This window comes from Thunnus albacares, chromosome 24 (assembly GCF_914725855.1).
Source record: "Thunnus albacares chromosome 24, fThuAlb1.1, whole genome shotgun sequence".
Lineage (NCBI taxonomy): Eukaryota > Metazoa > Chordata > Actinopteri > Scombriformes > Scombridae > Thunnus > Thunnus albacares.
The window spans coordinates 10876185-10895225 of record NC_058129.1 but is presented as its reverse complement, the minus strand read 5'-3'; the positions used below and the strand labels follow the sequence as shown (position 1 = coordinate 10895225).

The following is a 19041-nucleotide window of genomic DNA, read 5'->3' as shown; positions in this document are numbered from 1 at the left end:
ATCTATCTGTAAATCTGTGGTTTTGAAAGTGTTTCTCACCATCAGCAGGAATCGTCTTAAACACCTGAATTTCAGGGACTGAGAGCAGTCGTGCTGCACATCCAACCTGTGCACCGTTTCCATGGAAACCAGACAGCACAGCTGTAGTGGTGACGGTGACTGTACCGTTGGTGTTGGTGACACTGACTGTGCTGTTGTGAGAGAAGTAGAGGTCTTGTTGTGGGACATTCAGAGTCACTGTGGGAGCAGGACGACCTGTGGCCGAGCAGGACACAACTGTCTCTTCAGTAGAGTTTGATTCTCTGATTTGTAGAATGGGTTCATGCAGCTCTGCAAAGACAAAACATTAAATACTGTTTCACATGAATTCATTTCTTACAAAGACATCAGCTTCGACATGATACTTTGTGTCCAGTATGTTAGTTTGTTTGGCCTAGAAAGAATCACCTGCTACTGGTGATGCAGCATCTGTCACTTTCATGCTGTTTCAGTTTTCTGTCGATTGATTAATTGTTGCAGCTCTAAATGAAAATACTGTACATGAACATAAATGCACTTTTTGAATTTTGTGGTGGGGGAATTTTTTTATTTGACATTTCATGGACAAAACGATGAATTGAAAAAATAATCAACAGATTAATCAACAATGAAAATAAGTTTTAGCCCTAGTCCTCACCATAGAGTTGGAGGCAGGTTCTGCCTGTCAGAGAACCATCAGGAAACGTGTTAAACAAACAGAGATAGCAGCCTTCATCCTGATCCATCACCTTCCTGATAACTATGGAGCAGTTCTGCAGTCCAGCATCTTTAAACTCCACTTTCCCCTTAAAACCATCATTCACTGTTTGTCCCAATGATTTGTTGTAGGAGGCAAGATTCTTCTTCTTCCCATCAGGTGAAAGTTTCTGCCATGTGACCTGAAGAACATCTCTAGACTGCATGAGCTGACAGCTGAGATGGACATCTTCTCCTACTGCTGCCATCACAGTCTGCTGTGTTTGTATCACAGCTGTTAGACCTGCATGGAGGAAAAGAAATATGGGGTTTAAACTGTGTGTGAACTTTAGGTTCATGTGAACATTTAAACACAATTTTTGTTATAAATTGATACTTAACTGCTCGAATACATTTATAATGTAATGCAGAAACTGCAACTCAGTGATGAAATATGATTTATTTCAGCAAACATAGTTTTGCTTTTCAAAGTAGGACAGGCTGCAGGTAAAGTACTAAACTTTATTATAGAGACTGAACAGTGGTGTTAAAAGTGAAAAAGAGTGTGAGTCACTTTAAGCTTCATGTTGACTCATAAATGTGTTGCTGGTTTGTTGTGGTGAACACAGATGTTGAAAACTACGGTGCTAAATCTGGGTCAATAAGTTTGATCATTTGAAAAACTAAAATTTGAAACTTTAAGTTCAAGTTTTGATCTTCAACTATGAAAAATACAACAATGTATTCAAACTAAAAAGTGTAGGAAGTGAAAAGCTTTTTCATGTTAGATATAATTTTGATTCAGTTCTGGAAGTCGTTTGAATAAATTGTTTTAAATATGTCTAATATGTTTAAATTAATTTTTCATATTACACCACAAGAAGTATGACTCAACACTTTCTATACACCATATTCCAACACGTTCTCACTCCCATCTCTACCGAAGCTCTTTCAGGACCCCGTGGTGTCATTTTTTAACACACTGGGTACCCCTAACCACTTGGTTAGAGTTAGGGAAAGATCATGGGTTAAAATAAAAAATAAAATCAAAACGGCAAGGTGGTCTTGAACCGTGTTCTGTGCTGAGTTCTAACTTTCCCCAACATTACAAGCCATCCACCAGAGAAAGTCAACTTATATAGATGTCGTGTGAAGTACGTCACTTCAGAAATGTTGATATGATACGTATTGTTGAAATGTTAATATGCTCCGTATTACAGGTGTTGAAATGTAGATATTCAACGTATCTGTGGTTTGCAGAAATGTACAATGCCAATGTTTTATTCTGGCAACCAGGCTGAAATTTGTCAACTTATTTAGACGTCATCGGTCTCATAGCGTGTATTTCAGATGGTGTAGGAGCTCAACAGAAGTCTATCGGACTAACCTGCATGTTGAAAAATGACGCTAAAGGGGTATGCAGTGCATTAAAAAGTGACGCCACGGGGCCCTGACCAAGCTTCTGTATGTGACGAGTTGGGAGTGAGAATGGGCTGCATATTCACATGACTGGCAGTGAAAAAACCTGATGCAGTGCCAAAGTTCCATTTAGCAAGCTGTTTTAGACCGTACTTGGCACTAATTGCAGTATAATGGTAACTCTACCAGCAGTCTGGACTTCACCATTCTGACAAAAACAGGAACCACATCAACATTCAGCGCCCCCCCCCCCCCATGCAGTCCCACCGACTGCATGACAGAAGAAAAACGTTAGGCCTATATTCTGATGATTTTACTGCAGTTACGTTTTAAAGCACAAATAAATAACCATCAGTCAACAGATGATTTACTGTGGACACATACGCTCTGAGTTTCCATTTCATTTTCTTCCTCTGCATTTCTCCTTTTCATCCATTCATTACATCTAACTAATGCAGCAGTTAATACAAAGAACAAAATGACAAATCTGTGTTGGTTCTGTGGTGTTGGCATTTCAAATCTGATGCTTGCAGTGCGCCATAGGAGCGTCAAATGACGCTTTCAGTGCATTTGAGCCTTTATTTTTAGTTTGAATACATTGTTGTGTTTTTCAAAGTTCAAGATCAAAACTTGAACTTTCAGTTTCAAATTTTAGTTTTTCAATTACAATTTATTTTTTTCAAATTATTAAACTTATTGGCCTAGATTTAGCACCATAGAAAACAGGCAGAAGAACAAGTAACTGTTTTTGAGACAGATTTATTTATTGTAATTAAAATTAATAAATTGCAGATGTTGCTTTTTTGTCTTAGGTTGTGTTAGGACGGCTGTGTAGCAGCTGAACTTTAAAGCAGGAGGCCTGAGGCAGAGGTTAGATGCAGACCAACCAGGGGACAGATGCATAAAATTCTGTGTATATTCATGACTAAAACTGTGTGTACCCACAAAGCCAGAAATATGCAAGTGCTTTCTTTTCATCAGATCTATAAAGCTGTGCACCAAATTCATTGAAGAACTGGGTGCTCAGTTGACAGAACAGCTGTACAGCTCTTCATAGCGTCCATATAGTTAATTAATCACATGGACCCTCTTAACCACCGTCAGCACTGATATCTCAAACATATAGTCATAGTTTGCAGCGATCATATCTAAACTGTCTTTACAAGGTGTGACACAACTAAGGATAAAATAAAACAAATATTAACAGCAAAATATAATGTTGACTCTTATGTAAATTAAAAGAATGATAACATTAACCATGCATTAATCAATGTTACCTTAATAAATATGCCTTTGATTGGCATTTTATAAATCTCTGTTTGCCTCCTCTGTGTGTTCAGTTTCACTCACCCTTAAACAGCAAACCGGTAAGTATCAGGAGCCGAAACATTTTCCTCTCAGACGTACAAACAACACTGTCAGTTCAGAGCAGAGCAGCCTTTTAAGGGTCTGTAAAAGTAAAAGTAAAACTGGGTGAGAGGGGATTTCTGTGAGCTCAGCTTACAATATAGCTGATAAAACCCCAAATATATATGACAATGGTGTACTGTAATTACATTTGCTGTATTTAGAGGTACTTCCCCTTCACTTGAGTATTTCCATTTTATGGTATGTTATAATTCTACTCCATAAATATTGCAATATTGAAATATTGCACTCTACTATATTCATTTTCAGATTAAGATTTTATGCACAAAATAGTACTTGTGTACTTTTGTGTAACAAGCTTTGAGAAACTTGAATTATACTATAAAGGCTTTCCAACACTACTGAGTCACCTTCAAATATAATGCAATTTACTACATTTATTAATTGATATCCCAGTCAGGACTTGGAAGAGTTAATATCCCATAATAGGTCCATTTACCACTTTACTTACAGTGATACCACATTGATTTGAGAGATTCCAGCCAATAATTGCAAATCTTACACATTTAAAAAGCTACTTTTGGCACCATATTTCAGTACTGTGGGATAACTTCTACAAAAGAGAAAAACATTGCTGTTTGATATGAACCTTTGCGTTTCTGCCCAAAGATACTTCATTATGGTTCGTTTCATTTCAACTTTGGGAGTGTAACATGTTATGCTTGAGAAGGGTGGATTCAGTACTTGATAACCTATGACCACATACTGCATACCGTATCTGTGAATCACAGCAAAGCCTGTAATCCTGAAATTGGAATCAGGATTGAGGGAACATCCTGTGATTTATATCTTCAGGAAATGTGACATAAATGTACATAAGTACATACAATGCTCCTGGAATGTTGTACAATAACGTTCTTTTTTTATCTTCTTTCCTGCATTTTTCACTGGATACATGCCAACAGGAAAGGGCGAAAGAGAAATCATGTGCTATTTGAACCCAGGATGCTGCTCTGGGTGACGCCTGAACCACTTTCACACCTCTTTAGGTTTGTTGTCCTTTATACAATTACTAATCTTATATAGTTAAATCTCTTATGAAATCTTGTTTACTAAACAGTATGAGGGAAAGTTGAGTAATAATTCCTCTTAAGTTTCATGTTAGGAAAGAACTCAAGAAAATTAAGAGATAAAATTAAAAAGATGATTTGACTACACTACTATGAATAATCAGGTCATAATTAAACTTAAAAAGCACATTTACAATGTAAAATTATCATTTGAAAATGTAAAGTGATGATGAAAAAAGTGAAATTTAAAATGCAAAAGCTTAAACAGAAATGTTCAAACTGAAAGCTTAAATTGTAAAGATGAAATTTAAAATAGCAATGGAAATAAGAAAAGGAAAACATCAAATATGAAACTCAAAATGGGAAATGGAAAAGCTTAAATTGAAATACTTAAATTCAAAGTTTAAATAGAAAAAAACTTTTTTTTGCTTAGAAAAACTTAATTTTTTTCTTTTCCATTTTCTATAGGCATTTGACATTTGGCTTTTCAAGCCGTATGTAAATGAGGAGGCGTGGCCCAAAGGCTGAAGCAAGCGTTTGAAACGGATGGGGCCCAGAGTCACCTTATGGACAGCAGGGGGAGCTGACTGCTAAAGAGCACACTGCAATGAAAATGGAGAAAACGGAGCAAGTAGAATGAGCAGGGTCGGAGGGCCATGGCTTCAACTTGATGAAAGTGTTCTAATATTTCTCTCCATGTGGCCTCACACACAAAGTCACCAGTGAAAGGAGCGTTAACAACTCCACCACAATTCCCTATCGGTCTGACAGCAAGAGAGTAGTGGACAGTGCAGCAGGAAAGAGGCTAACATTAGCAACTAGCTATATTAGCTGTTATTTGCTGGCATGCATGACTAATGCTACATTGATACCATGGCCACTTGCAAACAAAAAAAAATTGTCTTCCTGCACGAGTCAGTCAGAAGACGCTGGCTGAAAATTAGCTGATTGGGCTAACATAACTTAACCGGCTTAAGCAGACAGACATTTAATTTACTCATGGATATCATAGACTGTAAAAAAAAAAAAATATGGAGGTAGTCACTGTAACATCATCCATTGCTTTGTGGACTGCTGTTTTGAAGCCTTGAGTTTAGTGATTTGACCATCGCCATCTTTGATTTGTGGAGCCAGAAGTGACCATATTTGGACGAGAGGGTGGAGCTGACCATAACGCTAGCTGCTAGCTTGGTTAGCATGGTGCATTTACAGTCTATGGTTAACTGTGATTATGCTAATGCTCATGCTAATATCTGTTTTTCACCAGCGAAAAACAAGCCTAAAACCAATAAAACAAAATGTACTTTAAAAAAAAAAAAAACTGAACATCCAATCCTTAGAGGGTCTTTTAGTACAATCAAACGCTGAACAAGACTTTTCTAAGTGACCAAAATTTTAAAATTAATTCCTCCTGATTTAGAAAAGCTTGCACATTTTGCAGGGATCTGATGTCTGGCTGATGGCCAGGCCCTCTCTGAGACTCGCCAGCGTCTTAATGGCTTCCAGGAGCTCATCGTTGAACTTAGTGCAGCTCTCCAGCACCTCCTGCAGCTTCTTCACTTTTGATCAGCTCATCAATCCACCATCTGTGACCCAGCCTGACCTACTCTCTACTATAAAATACAAGGAATTTGCAACATTTTTCAACAGCAAAATCACCGCCATCAGAAAACAAATGAGTTCTTTGAGTTTTGGCAAAGAAGATGTTTTACCTACTCACAAGAACAGGACTTGTGATATGTCACACTTTGCTCCTGTGGACTCCACAGCTGAAGCTCAAGTCCTCCACCTGCTGTCTCGACCCACTTCCTACAACCTTTTTTAAAACTTTTTAACTGTTTAAATACGGAGATACTACAAATTGCCAATGGCTCCCTCCAGTTTGGTATTTTCCCCAAGTGATCTTAAATCTGCTGTCATAAAACCATAACCAAAAAAGAACAATCTAGATCCCTAAAACATGAGTCACTACAGACCAATCTCAAATCTCCCGTTTCTCAGTAAGATCCTTGAAAAAATTGTGTATAATCAACTGAATAGCTACCGAATGACAAATGACTTGTTTGATGTTTTTAAGTCTGGTTTTAGATCCCACCACAGCATAGAAACTGCCCTTGTTAAAGTTGTAAATGATCTCCACATAAACACGAACTGTGGTAAAGTCTCAATCTTCGTACTCTTAGATCTCAGTGCCACTGTCGATCATGGGATTCTGCTAGACAGACTACAAAACTGGATGGGATTGTCTGGATCTGTTCTAAATTAAAGATAGTATCTATCAAAGGATATCAGGGGTGTATTCCAGAAAGCAGGTTCAACAAACTCTGAGTCCAACCCTGAACTCTGAGTTGATGAACCCCGAGATAGGAAGGATCAGAGTCAGTTCAATCAGCTCTGAGTATGTTCACTCTGAGTTAAGGGTGTAAGTGGTGAATGAAAAAAGTTATAATCAATGGAGCTCCGATACTACAAGTCACCATGGCAACAGGTAAATAAAAGGCAGTGCCTCCATTTTAATCCAGTGGATGTCGAGATAGACCCCCATCTAACCCTGCCAAGTGAGGTTGGTGCACATGAACAGATTTTTATTTTAGGGAAAGTGAAAAATCTAAAGAGTTTATCAAGTATTTAACACAAAACAGTAAACATTTATATACAGAATTTCTGTCCCATTGTATCTTTTGATGATGTATTACCCTCTATTGTCCTCCTCACATCCACATCCTGTTGTTGATTTTAATTTTTGGATTTGGAGGTGTCAGTTTGACAGTTGCCTTTGGTTTATTAAGCCAGTAAACAATTCTGCCCCCATAATTCTTCCTACAGGCACCTAAAATATGTGTGTATCACTCACTAGTCAGTTTATGTGAACTGTATTCAGTCAGTATCCATCTCAGATCCCTTACATGAGTAAAAGTACAAAAATACTAGTAAAATAGTAAAAAGCTAGTGAAATTCCTGCATTCAAAATCCTACTGAAGTAAAACAAATGTATCATCAGCAAGTATATACAAAAGTGAAAGTACATTTAGTGAAAAAAGGCCCAGAAATTATAAGCAGCAGCCCTATGATAGTCTGCTATGATATCATAGCTGCAGAGTTCTGTGGGAGTTTTTCTAGTGGGAAGATGTACAAGCCCCGTGGACCCAGATTGGACTCTGTCTAATTAATCTTGTGTGGAATTTATTTACGTTCATATGAGTCCATGATAACGTAAGTGCTGAATAATTATTCCCCTTTCATAGTTTGGTTGGTGAACTGTAGCTCTCTTAATACATGGCAAAATTTGCTCGCCTTTGACATTCAGTTAAATTGAGTAATTTACTTAATTTGTTCAGTTATGAATATGTATAATTTTAACTCCAAGTATGTGAAGCCTACTTACTTATTGTAAATATATTCCCCAAACTATGTGCCTTCATTTTCTATTCAACAACCTTCCTCTATTTCAGATTTACTATACTAAAGTGCAATTTTGAAGTACTTTACTTGAGTATTTCCATTTGATGCTACTTTATACTTCTACTCCACTACATTTCAGAGGGAAATATTGTACTTTCTACTTCTACTACATTTATTTGACAGCTTGAGTTACTTTTCAGGATTTGACTATTGGATAAATAGTATAAAGTATACTAAAGTAAAGTATAAAGTAGGCTAGCCTAAATTGGATATACTCAAGTAAAGTGCATGAAAATTGTATTTGAGTTTAGTTCTTAAGTAAATGTTCTTTCTACCAGTTTCACCGATTGAGCCTGATAAACTCAATTTATCACAGGTGTGCTAATGCAAATTACAGGCGTTGAAAACAAACTGTATCACTGTAATTAGTTAAAAATATCACGTGATAATTGAATAAATAAACAAACAAATAAATAATAGTGATCCACAGTTTGGTAAATATTGACATTTTCGCATTTTAACACTTTCCTTTTGAACCAATACAGACACTTGTTGCAGTGACCCCTTTGCCTGTCAAAAAAGGCCACAACGATTGCTGATTGATTTGTTTTGATGCGTACAAAAATTATGAAATGTCCACTGTTTCCAATACAAAGGCTATTTATTACTTATAATACAGTCCGTGGGTTTCCAGAAACAGAGTACATCCACTTTCTCTATAGTAAGTCAATTCCCCATAGACAAAAGAAACGTAACATTAATTTACAATCATTGCCACACGGTCAAAAACGGTTCGCTTCTCCCTAGTCAACAACACCTGTGCCATGTAACCCCTTGATTATATTAACTTCTGCCTAATTGACAGCGGCACTACTCCCCCAAGTGGCGGGAAGTTTAACAAACAAAAATGGCTCTTACACTTGCATTGGGGTGATCCATATCTAGCCCCGGCCGTGACGTCATCGCGCACCCTCCACCCCCCTGGTTCCAAAACGGGACGTCCAGTTGTTTTCATGCTGCCCCCCTTTCATACAACCTGTAACCATCATCTGTGAGCTTTGCCACACATTGTGTCTCAGGGACAGTTTCCACGAGAGTTAAAAACATGGGTACGTGGACTATTTTCTACATTTGTGTCTGTTGCTTTAGTTTGCATGAAATCGACTCACTTTTTAAATTCGTCTTGTGAGTTTCTTTTCATCTGGATGCTGTTTTTGCTGCAGGAACATTTGCTGGTTGCGTGCGCTCTGCGTGACGCGCGGTGTGGTTGGGTTTAATTTGCATCTTTGATAATCAGTTTAAAGTCTCAAACGTACTTCAGTCTGTTCACTTTCACCGCTTCACTCTGAATTTCCTGCATTTTTTTTTTAATCACTTCGTTTCAGTATTACACTTTGGAAGATCTCATCTCCAAACCATTTGGGACAGTTTTAGATTTGCGCCATTCAAATAAGCTCATGCACGATTATCTGCCGCTATATGTGTGTGTGAGTGCCTCCACATTCTTTCTTTCTTTCTTTCTCCGCGCGCGCGCGCGTGTGTGTGTGTGTGTGTTGCATGCCACTGAACAGACCAGGGTTTAAAGCTTTAAAAGATTAAGACAGGACCAAGGTCTCTTGACAAAGCAATAAAGATTTTACCATTTGCTCTTTTTTTTTCTTCTTTTTCTTTCTTCTTTCCTCTTTCAAAATATGCACCATTCATTCTCCTTCTCTCCCAAGATGTTATACCTTTAGTAACTTTTACCTGAATATCAAAGGCAATTCAGCCTCAGTAAAGCAGCTTCATGGTCAGTCATTTTTACGAAATCATCAAGCGCGCACACCTCTCATGTGCAGGGTAAAATGTGAGATTGCCTGACTGTACATTCGACGTGAGACGTTCACCTCATCCTCCTCACGACAACTCCTCATGTGAGAGAGTGGATGTTGATTGGATTAAGAGGATTATACAGGCTGGACAAGCTTCAAAACACGGAAGACAGTTACTGTTGTTGTGTAGAGGTGGACATGTGCTGTGAGACGTGAAGGGTTTTGTACATTTGTTTGCTGAAATTTGCCAATATGCACTTTAAAAACAACTTGCCTCATTCAAACACACCTATTTTGAAGGTAAAATACCCATAATATATATTATGTCAGCAATAATTTGATCAAAATGAGGTATTTTTTAAACATACAGTAGATTTGGTTTATCTATTGTGTGGATGTGTGTTCAGCTGAATGACACCTACAAGCCTCTTCCAACAGTAAAAATGAGAACGATAACAGACAAGTGAAAGGGAAAGGACATAAAAACAAGGTTATACTCAATGTTTAGTATACAGTATTAATTCATGGGTGCATAGATAGATGTTGATATTAACAACAACAGTTTCTCAAGCATGAAAAGCCAAGAAGAAAAGGTCAAACCACAGTCTGGACTTCAGTTTCACTGCAAAAAACTGCAAATACAAGTCTGTTATGCTTAATGTTCAATAGGTAAAGTGACACTAAATCAAAATGAAACAAGCTAAACTTTTCTACCAGTTGAAATCATAGAAAACAATCTGTAGATGCGATCACACCACTGGTTTCCACTTTGTTCGGGAAGAAGTAATCAGGCCAGAATATCTTGGCAGACGTGCAGCATTGTTTCCGTTTTACTGGAGGCTGACCTGAAACCAGTAGCATTCAGTTTGATCTCATTAGGACGTTGAGCCAAAGCTACCAACCTTTTTTTTCCAGCAAGCATTTCTATGTCTATCCATGAGTTTTCTCCCTGCCCTCCTCCTCTAGATCTCTCTCTCTCTCTCTTTCTTTGTCTGTCTGGGGTTCTCCCATTCATAACATCTGTTTCCAATAAGGCAGCAGGGCTGTTTATCGCCTTCAGGCCGGTGAGAAGTTGAGAACAGACAGGATGTAGCCAAGTGACATGATTTACTGCGATGGGGATCGGGAGCCATTTTTCTGCAGGAAGCTGCTGTAAACTTCTTTTCTTTCAGCTCCCCCCCTGTTTTATTATCCCTCCCCCTGAAAAATACTACTTGGGTCTCATCATCGTCAGCATCATGATCCTTGTCTTTCATCTGCTCCTCTCATCATCTCCCTGCTCATTGTCTTCATCATTACTCTCTCCCCTATCCTCCTCCTCCTCCTCCTCCTCCTCCCCCCAGCCCAGCGCGTCCTCCTTCGTGAATTCGCTCTTTGTGCTCTCTGTGCTGCAGTTCGTCTCCGCTCAGGCTGTATGTGAACACTCATATCCTCTCGCATCCTCTCCTGTGGTTTTGCGATGCACTGATCTGCAGAATGGATACTGAGTGTAACAGCCGCCAAGCAGGCAGACTTCAAAGGCTGCAGATTTTAAAGAATTGGTTTATTCTTAAGGAATAAATGATCACTGAGCTGGAGGGAGAAAAAAAAAAGGAGAAAGTGGAACGATCCACTGACCTGATTAGCATACCAACACTTAAATTACAGCAGTACTGTTATAATAACAGTCTGGGAATAACTGAACACAAGCTATAATTACTGTGTTTTCATCAATGTGTTGAGTTTGCAAGTTTATGAAAGCTTTTATTTTTAGACTGAAGATGCTGAAACCCAAATTCTTCAAAAGCATTTCTTCTTTAAATCTTATATTTGACCTTTAATGCTTGTCACATACATAAGAAAACTGTACAAGTGAATTACTTTCCCATATTTAAGTTGTGCTCATATATAATGCTGTATATCTACTTTACAATACGTGAAATGACACACAAGATAAAATACATGGAAATCAAAACCCTCAAAGTTCTCAAGCTCAAAACTTTTGATTTCAGTGTTAATAAATGGAAAATGAAGGCGCTGATATGACAGTTGGTTATCCACTGAGAGAGCTGATATGACTCTGGGGCAGCTTTATCCAAACTATCTGAAAGTGATAAATTAAATCTGAAGGTTGTGGATTTAACACCGGCATAACTGTTGATCTTTACACCACAAGGGTGAAATTAAGACTGGGAGTAGGAAACAGTGCTAATTTTGTGCAGGCCATCAGCAAATAAGGATACATGAGACAGAAAACAGAGAATTAATTGGCAGCTATCTTGATTTGAAATGTCATTTTAGTTATTTTTTTAATCTAAAATGCCAAAAAATTGCTGGTTTCAGCTTCAGGATTTAATGCTTTCCTTTGTCATACATGATAATAAGTTGAATGTCTTATGAAACAATATATGAAAATGTGACCTTTGACTCTGGGAAATTATAACGGGTATTTACTGTTTCCTGTTTTCTGTCATTTATAGACACCGATCAGCTGATTAATCAATAAAATGATTTGCAGATTCATCAATAATGAAAATAATCATTAGTTGGAGCCCCACTCAGGAATGTACATCATTTCATTCAACAAAGAACTGTTGAGGGGAAAATAAGTCCAGCCTTTAGGGAACAAGCTCATTAGCTTTGTAGCCAATAGGACAATAGTTCAGACAGTTCATTCATGAAATGTATTTGTGCTCTTGTGACTCGTCTCATAATTATCTGCAAACTATTCCTCTTTTGTTAAGCAGTTTATACTCCAGCAGAGAAGGGTTAAATAAGCTGCAACAGAGCTAATAAGCTACAACAGCTAACTCCATTGTGGATTATCTGGCTTTCTGTTCCCCGGAAGGTCATCATGTCAAGCGAGCTTGTTGTTTGTCAATGGGCTTTGGGAGAATGTACTTCTCCCCGATGAGCAAATCTGCTGCTTGCAGTGATTCTATTCGAATGAATTGTATTTGCTGTGAATTTTTGCCATTTTAAATGCTGGCATGACCGGGTGTTTAAGTTTCACAACAGAAAATCTGGCAAGGAACTGTGGAATAGGGGCAGGTACACGTATATTTATAGGCTACTGAGGGGTTGATGATTGACAGCAGGTGTGCAGGTGGGTTGCTGATCAGGTGATAACGAGAGGACAACTACTTGGCAGGAAGGCAATAGCAGAGTCTGGACTGACAAATAACAGAAGTTAAAGGTGCAGAGAAGAATTATGAAATAGCTGTCAACATGACAGATAAGAGCAGGTGACTGATTCATCACACTGGCCTGGTTTAGAGTGTTTTCAGCCGTGGTTTTCTGAGCTAAAGAAGATTTCCAACATGAATCATCCCTTATAGCAATTTAGAGAATGTCATCTTCGCTTTCATCTAGTGTCACTTCAACGGGCATCATTCTCTGAGTCAAAAAATGTCTCTCAGCTCCAACTTCTCCAGCATCTGTGTTTCATCTCCCTGAATTGATTTTATGGTTTTACTGATCACTTTTAGGGCACGATGGATCTAGCACCAAACTATATATCACAAACACTTACCCCTTGATGTTCAGGTAGTTTACTGTTGGCAAAATTGAGATGTTATTTTGCATCAATACAATTTTGCTGTTGAGTGTTTTTTACCTTTTGCATGTTGGTTTTTATTTATGTTTAGAAAAGTGATCTTTACTTGCAGCATCACATCTTTGTATTTCACTATTTTGCAGTCGACCTTGCCCTGACTGAGGCCTGCCGGAGACAAAAAAAAAGCAAAACATTGCTTCTTTTTCAGTATTTGAATCCTGCATCTATACTCTTTCTATACACACCCATCTCCCACCCCTCATATCTGCTTTTATATTTAGGCTATAATCTTTTTCTTGTTCTACATGTTGAGCATTTTTAGCTCAGCCCGACGGCTACTCGGATGTGTCGGAATCATTCATTGTCGAGAGGACCTGTTGCCATGGCAACGCAGAGATGCACAAAGCTCCGAGGCGGGCGTCACCTCAGATCCCGGCACATGCGAACACTCATACATCTGATCACACGAGCCCACGCAGTCAGAAAATAGACAAAATAAAAAAATAAAAATGACCGACAGACAGCAGGGGATTGACATTCTGCCTCACCTCCCCTGCTGCTCTCCCACTTCTGCATTGATGATGATGATGATGATGAAGATGATGAGCCCACCCAGCTTTGCATTTCCTCCTTGTGGTGACTCATAGCATGCTTGCATACTGTAGATGGAAGCAGCTCTTTTCCAACATTGCTGTCGGCGTGTGCTGCGCTACAGTACAGTAGGTCACAGGTGCAGCAGCTCCTGAGTCACATGACTCATAGAGGTCACATGATGCGAGAAGGCAGTCTAAGAGGGGGTGGAGTGATATATACTTATATGTGTGTGTGTGTGTGTGTGTTTGGCATTTGAACGGGGTGTGTGTGTGCAGTTGTTGGGATGACAACGTAACAACATGTGGTGCAGACTGTTGACCAAATCTGGGCCAGCGGGATTAGCAGCTCGTCGGATAAATTGCTGGACGGAGGGGGCAGTGGGGGGATGGGTGTGTGAACTTGTGTGTGTATGTGTGTGTGTGTGTGTGTGTGAGTGTGGAGGTGTGTGTAGGTTAAGCCATCCGTACCGACAGGAGTCAGATATTGTAAATAAGGTGAGATATCAAAGATGCACCCACACTTTGATTTGATCCCTGCTCGCAGCTCTCATAGAGGCATGGTGTTCAGTCAGGCGTTTTTGTGCGTGTGTGTGTGTGTGTGTGTGTGTGTGTGTGTGTGTGTATGTGTGTGTGTGTGTGTGAAGTAGACAGAGGTAGAGGCCGAAACATTGTCACCAAAATCATTACACATTAAAGCAAAACTTTTCAATGGCATGCAAATTCAGCGAGCACACAGAAGTGCAGGTGTTTCAGGCCGTACAGATGATGACGAAGCATGATGGGATTAGTTTGCATGAATTTGCATTAAAGTTGCCTGTTTGCCTTCATCCTGGTTCAACTGTGGGTTACAGAAAGAGATAGTGAAAGGAGAGAGACTCTTCTGCCAAACAAACCCCATTCAGCATCTTTTTTATTTTGAGAACGTGCCTTTAAAACTCCTGAACACAATAAGACTGAGCTGAATAATCTTTAAATAAAAGTGCTTGTAGTTATGATATCTTTAGGTTGTGTGTGTATGTGTGTGTGTGTGTGTGTGTGTGTGTTTTTGAGATGGATTAACCTCAGCATCCGACGGTTCCGTTCAGGGATGAGAGGGAAGCGTCTCCTTGGCGACCGACGGCTGAGGGCGGGGTGGGGGCGAAACTGGGTCATCATCACCACCACAGATTAAGGGCCCGGATCTGGATGCACACACACACACACACACACACACACACATACACACATATAGACGCACAAACACATACATATTCTTTCGTACACACATAGCAGCGAAATCAGAGGAATCCTCTCAGGTGAGCAACGAGATAATGCGAGGTGCACCACTCTGTGCCAAAGGTTTCCCTTTTAGAGGAAGCCAGAAGCCCATTAAAATGGCAAGGATTAGACTAAAGCGACAGCGGGAGGCTCATAAAGCCGACGCTGAGACACTGCCTGCTTCTGTATGTGTGTGTGTGTGTGTGTGTGTGTGTGTGTGTGAGTGTGTCTTTGTATGTTTATATTTACTCAAGTGATGGCCTGTTTCCAGCATCACTGATAAAACACTTCTATTTGACTAATGGAGGCAGATAAATCAATAGCCAAACAGACAGGAACATAAAGGGTGAGGCATGATCAACAAGAAGGCTTGGACGTCTAATTTGTCGCTCGCGGGAGAAAGTTGGCCTCGTTTTATGACTCCAAGAAGAAAAATGTACAAAATCCTGAATGTATTTTCAACTTCTTTATTTCAAGACAGCTAAAAGAACCTTTGTAGACATAAACAGACTTCTTTTATAGTGATGACAGGATGATAAGTGGGACATTGAACTATGTTCAGCTTTGACTTCCCTAAAATACTTGGATAAAATTTCCATCTGCTGCAGTAAAACTATTAAACATAACTGACAAAATTGTGCAGGCGGCTGCAAAAAACATCCAACCTGATTGCAATTTTAGGTCTCCAAGTCCCTTGTTTCTGAAGCATCCCCTTCTCGACGCCCTAGAACCATGCATTAGACGGAGACAGATACGAATAGCTCTGAGCGGCGCAGCAGTGATTTCCCAAGGCATGGTAAAACAGATACTGTAGGTCATGACGAGGTCAACATCAGGGATCAGAGCTCAAAGCCTAACAGACAGTGTCAGCACTCGACAAAAGAGATGCATAAAATGGTCTTGAGCAGCGTGTCAGGAAGGCAGTTAAAAGGTCAATACGATGCCTGTGGTGGGGCTGAGTGTCACACAGGAGACAAAGGAGCAGAATAAAGAAGCAACAACCGATGTTTAAACTACTTTACTGCTCTCTGATGCTGTGTATCCCTTTTGTTTTTTGGGAGCTTCCACCTCTCTAGGAATTGATGCATCTTTGTTAATCCATTGATTGGATGGCTGGGCTTTAATAAAATTTAATATTAACTGACACTAATTAAAACTCTGAGGCATGCATTGATGAATTCTAGCACTGGGAACCTCCATTTAACAGCTGGCCAATCACAGCATATTGTCCATTTCGGAAAGTTACAACCCCTCATAATCTGACATCAGAAAGGTGTGGAAGGAGACGGTTTCCAAAGCAATTCCATTGGAGTATACTGGCCAAAAAGCCTCAAAGCATACTTTGAGCTAAATGCTAACATGCTGAGGTTTAACATTTACCATACTAACAATCTTAGTTTACCACGCCAACATATGCTAATTAGCACTAAACAAAGAACAGCCGAGGCTGATGGAAATATCATAAGTTTTGCTCTTATATAGTCATAAATCAAAGTGTTAAACAAATAGAAATTTTGACCTGATGATGGAGCGAGAAGAAAAATCAGGGAATTACCAAAGTAATTACGATTCATCCCGAGGGGGAAATGAATGTGTGTACCAAATTTAATGGCAATCCATCCAACAGTAGTTGAGAAATTTCACTCAGCACCACAAATATGATCTTCAAGGTGGAAAGAAAAGTCTAAATAGGATACATCATCTGAGGACTATGAATGTCTGTACAAAATTTCATGGCACTCAATACAATAATTGTTGAGATATTTCAAGCTCGACCAAAGTGGTGGACCAACCAACCAATATTTCCATCCCTTGTCGCTAGCATGGTTAAAAATAAAGCTTGTTAGCCTGATAGAGACACAGTCCTCACTGCTGCACCACCACCAGTCTTATTTTGACCAGACTCAGAAAACACAATGCATCTTGTTGCTGATTGTTCCCATTCACAAGGGACAACTTATTTATTTACAACCTATTTTAACTGTCCTCAAGATTATTCTCCCTCTAATGTTGTCAGACAGCAGCACAGAAAGCCTGAGAAATCAGCAACAAGAGGAACACATTGGCTGCGTGTCAACAGCTGTAGCCTCGAGCTGCGCTGTCACAGGAGAAGAAAGCATTTCGCTGATGGTGCATTGATAAGATTTCTTTCAGTCAGCCTCTCTTCATGGCTATCTTATTAATTTGGTTTTCTGGCTCTTGGTGGGTTCAGGCTGCTACGAGGCCACATGAGAAGTTTTCGCGGAACTGATAGCATCGCTAAAAAGATCTGAATCAGTGTAGCTTACCAGCTGTGTTACACGTCTCCATGGCAACAGCAGAGGATGTATCACTCTGAAAGCAGCCTGCTCTGATGTTGAGGATGTCACTATCTCGAGAGTCGGCTTTCTTTTAAACAGAAGTTTGAAATAAATTTGAAGCCAATTACGCTGTTTATTACAGAGGTGTCCAGAGACAGACTGTTCTTCTTCTTCTTCTGCTTCTTCTTCTTCTTCTTCTTCTTCTTCTTCTTCTTCTTCTTCTTCTTCTTCTTCTTCTCTCCCATTAACTCCACATCTGATGACATGAAGGAGCTGCAATGTCCTCATTACTTTGGGACGACCCCATTTGGGCTCCACTTTCTCGACTCTATCTCACTGTAATGAGGGGAGACAGGCATTCGACAGGCACTCATGGCGCTCCCTTTAATGGACGCCAAGAGTTTTAAGCGGAGGCAGATAAGAAAGTTTCTGCAGCCGAGCAGGAGTACAGCCCTCATTGAGCTCCTTCTGAAGCGTAAAATTGGCCAAGATGACACATGATTCAGCAGAGTCAATCAGTGCAATGTCAGCTCTGAACATAAGGCTTCAAAACGCAACATTTATCTGGCGTTTACACACATGCACACAAACAAAACTCAGTTTAAGGTTCATATAGTCGGCCGTGTTCATGGATTTATCTTTGGTGAACTGCCTCTGTCCTTTGTCTGGTCTCAACCTCGCTCTATTGTTACTCATTTCTGGATAATAGACTCCACACAGGCGTAGTCATATGGCTGAAGGGGATTATATATGAGTCCACACCCCCCAAACACACACAGAAACATACACACACAAGGTAGCTGCACAAAGCTAAATCATTCTCTCTTTATCCAATCAATTGTATAGATTAGAAATGCTGAACTTTTTCATCAGTGATCCGACCTTTGTCTTGTGCAAATGGAACAAGTTTATGACGAAGGGAGAGAATGATGAGTTTTTCCTGATCACTTCATGAGTACAAATCCCACCTCAGTAGGACAGTGGAGCTGAAGTATGCAGTGGATCTTTGGCCATTGGTTTACTTAAGAGAAGGGAGGAAAAATAATAACAGAAAACAAGAAAAAACATGGAAGAACATATTAAATATGTTTGTTTGTTTTTGGATAATTAATTGTACATGAGTTAGATAATTATGGAGGTTAATATATTAATGACAAAAAACCAAAATTGATCAAATTTAACAGTTTTGTGCTTGAGGGAGACAGAGGATTTCTCTATGTAAGTGATTTTTATATTATTCTTGGACTTCTACTCCAAGAAGTCTTCTTGGTGATAGTTAAAGGTCCTTTCCAGACATGTTTTAAGATGTATATAAAATACATGTGCACTGGAGGCTTCAATTTTCTACATCACACTTGCAAAGTTGTGGTGATAGTTGGATGTGGCACTTCAGTACATAGAATAAGTTACTTCAGTGGACAAGGCCTGGTTGCAAACAGGTACTGTAAGTGTGTCTTATGAATAGTGTGCACACTGATTTATTAAAAAACGCATTTTGTGAATCTTCTCCCCTGGCTGATACATCAAGGTCTGGTTTGTTGGTTGGTGCTTTTTCTGTCTTAAAGGAGAGAA

The 19041-nt window shown here is 39.4% G+C and overlaps 2 protein-coding genes and 1 long non-coding RNA gene across 3 annotated transcripts in view; 1 reads left to right on the top strand and 2 right to left on the bottom strand.

Moving 5' to 3' along the window:
* The window catches only part of LOC122976624 (OX-2 membrane glycoprotein-like), an 82156-nt gene extending 81215 nt beyond the window's left edge, over positions 1-941 (bottom strand). The window contains exons 1-2 of the mRNA XM_044345205.1: positions 677-941; positions 40-330 (exon numbers count right to left, since the gene is read on the bottom strand). Coding sequence (XP_044201140.1) covers positions 40-330; positions 677-941 — 556 coding nt within the window. The remainder of the gene's footprint in view (positions 1-39; positions 331-676) is intronic.
* A 177-nt stretch (positions 942-1118) lies between these two features.
* LOC122976399 lies at positions 1119-17231 on the bottom strand. Its single transcript, XR_006400928.1, has 3 exons — positions 17220-17231; positions 17069-17072; positions 1119-1353 (listed from the first exon to the last, which is right to left on the bottom strand). It is a non-coding gene; the product is annotated as an uncharacterized LOC122976399 (long non-coding RNA).
* The window catches only part of LOC122976363 (neuronal membrane glycoprotein M6-b-like), a 42634-nt gene continuing 32214 nt past the window's right edge, over positions 8622-19041 (top strand). The window contains exon 1 of the mRNA XM_044344810.1: positions 8622-9082. Within this exon, the coding sequence (XP_044200745.1) occupies positions 9079-9082 (4 nt within the window). The 5' untranslated portion in view covers positions 8622-9078. The remainder of the gene's footprint in view (positions 9083-19041) is intronic.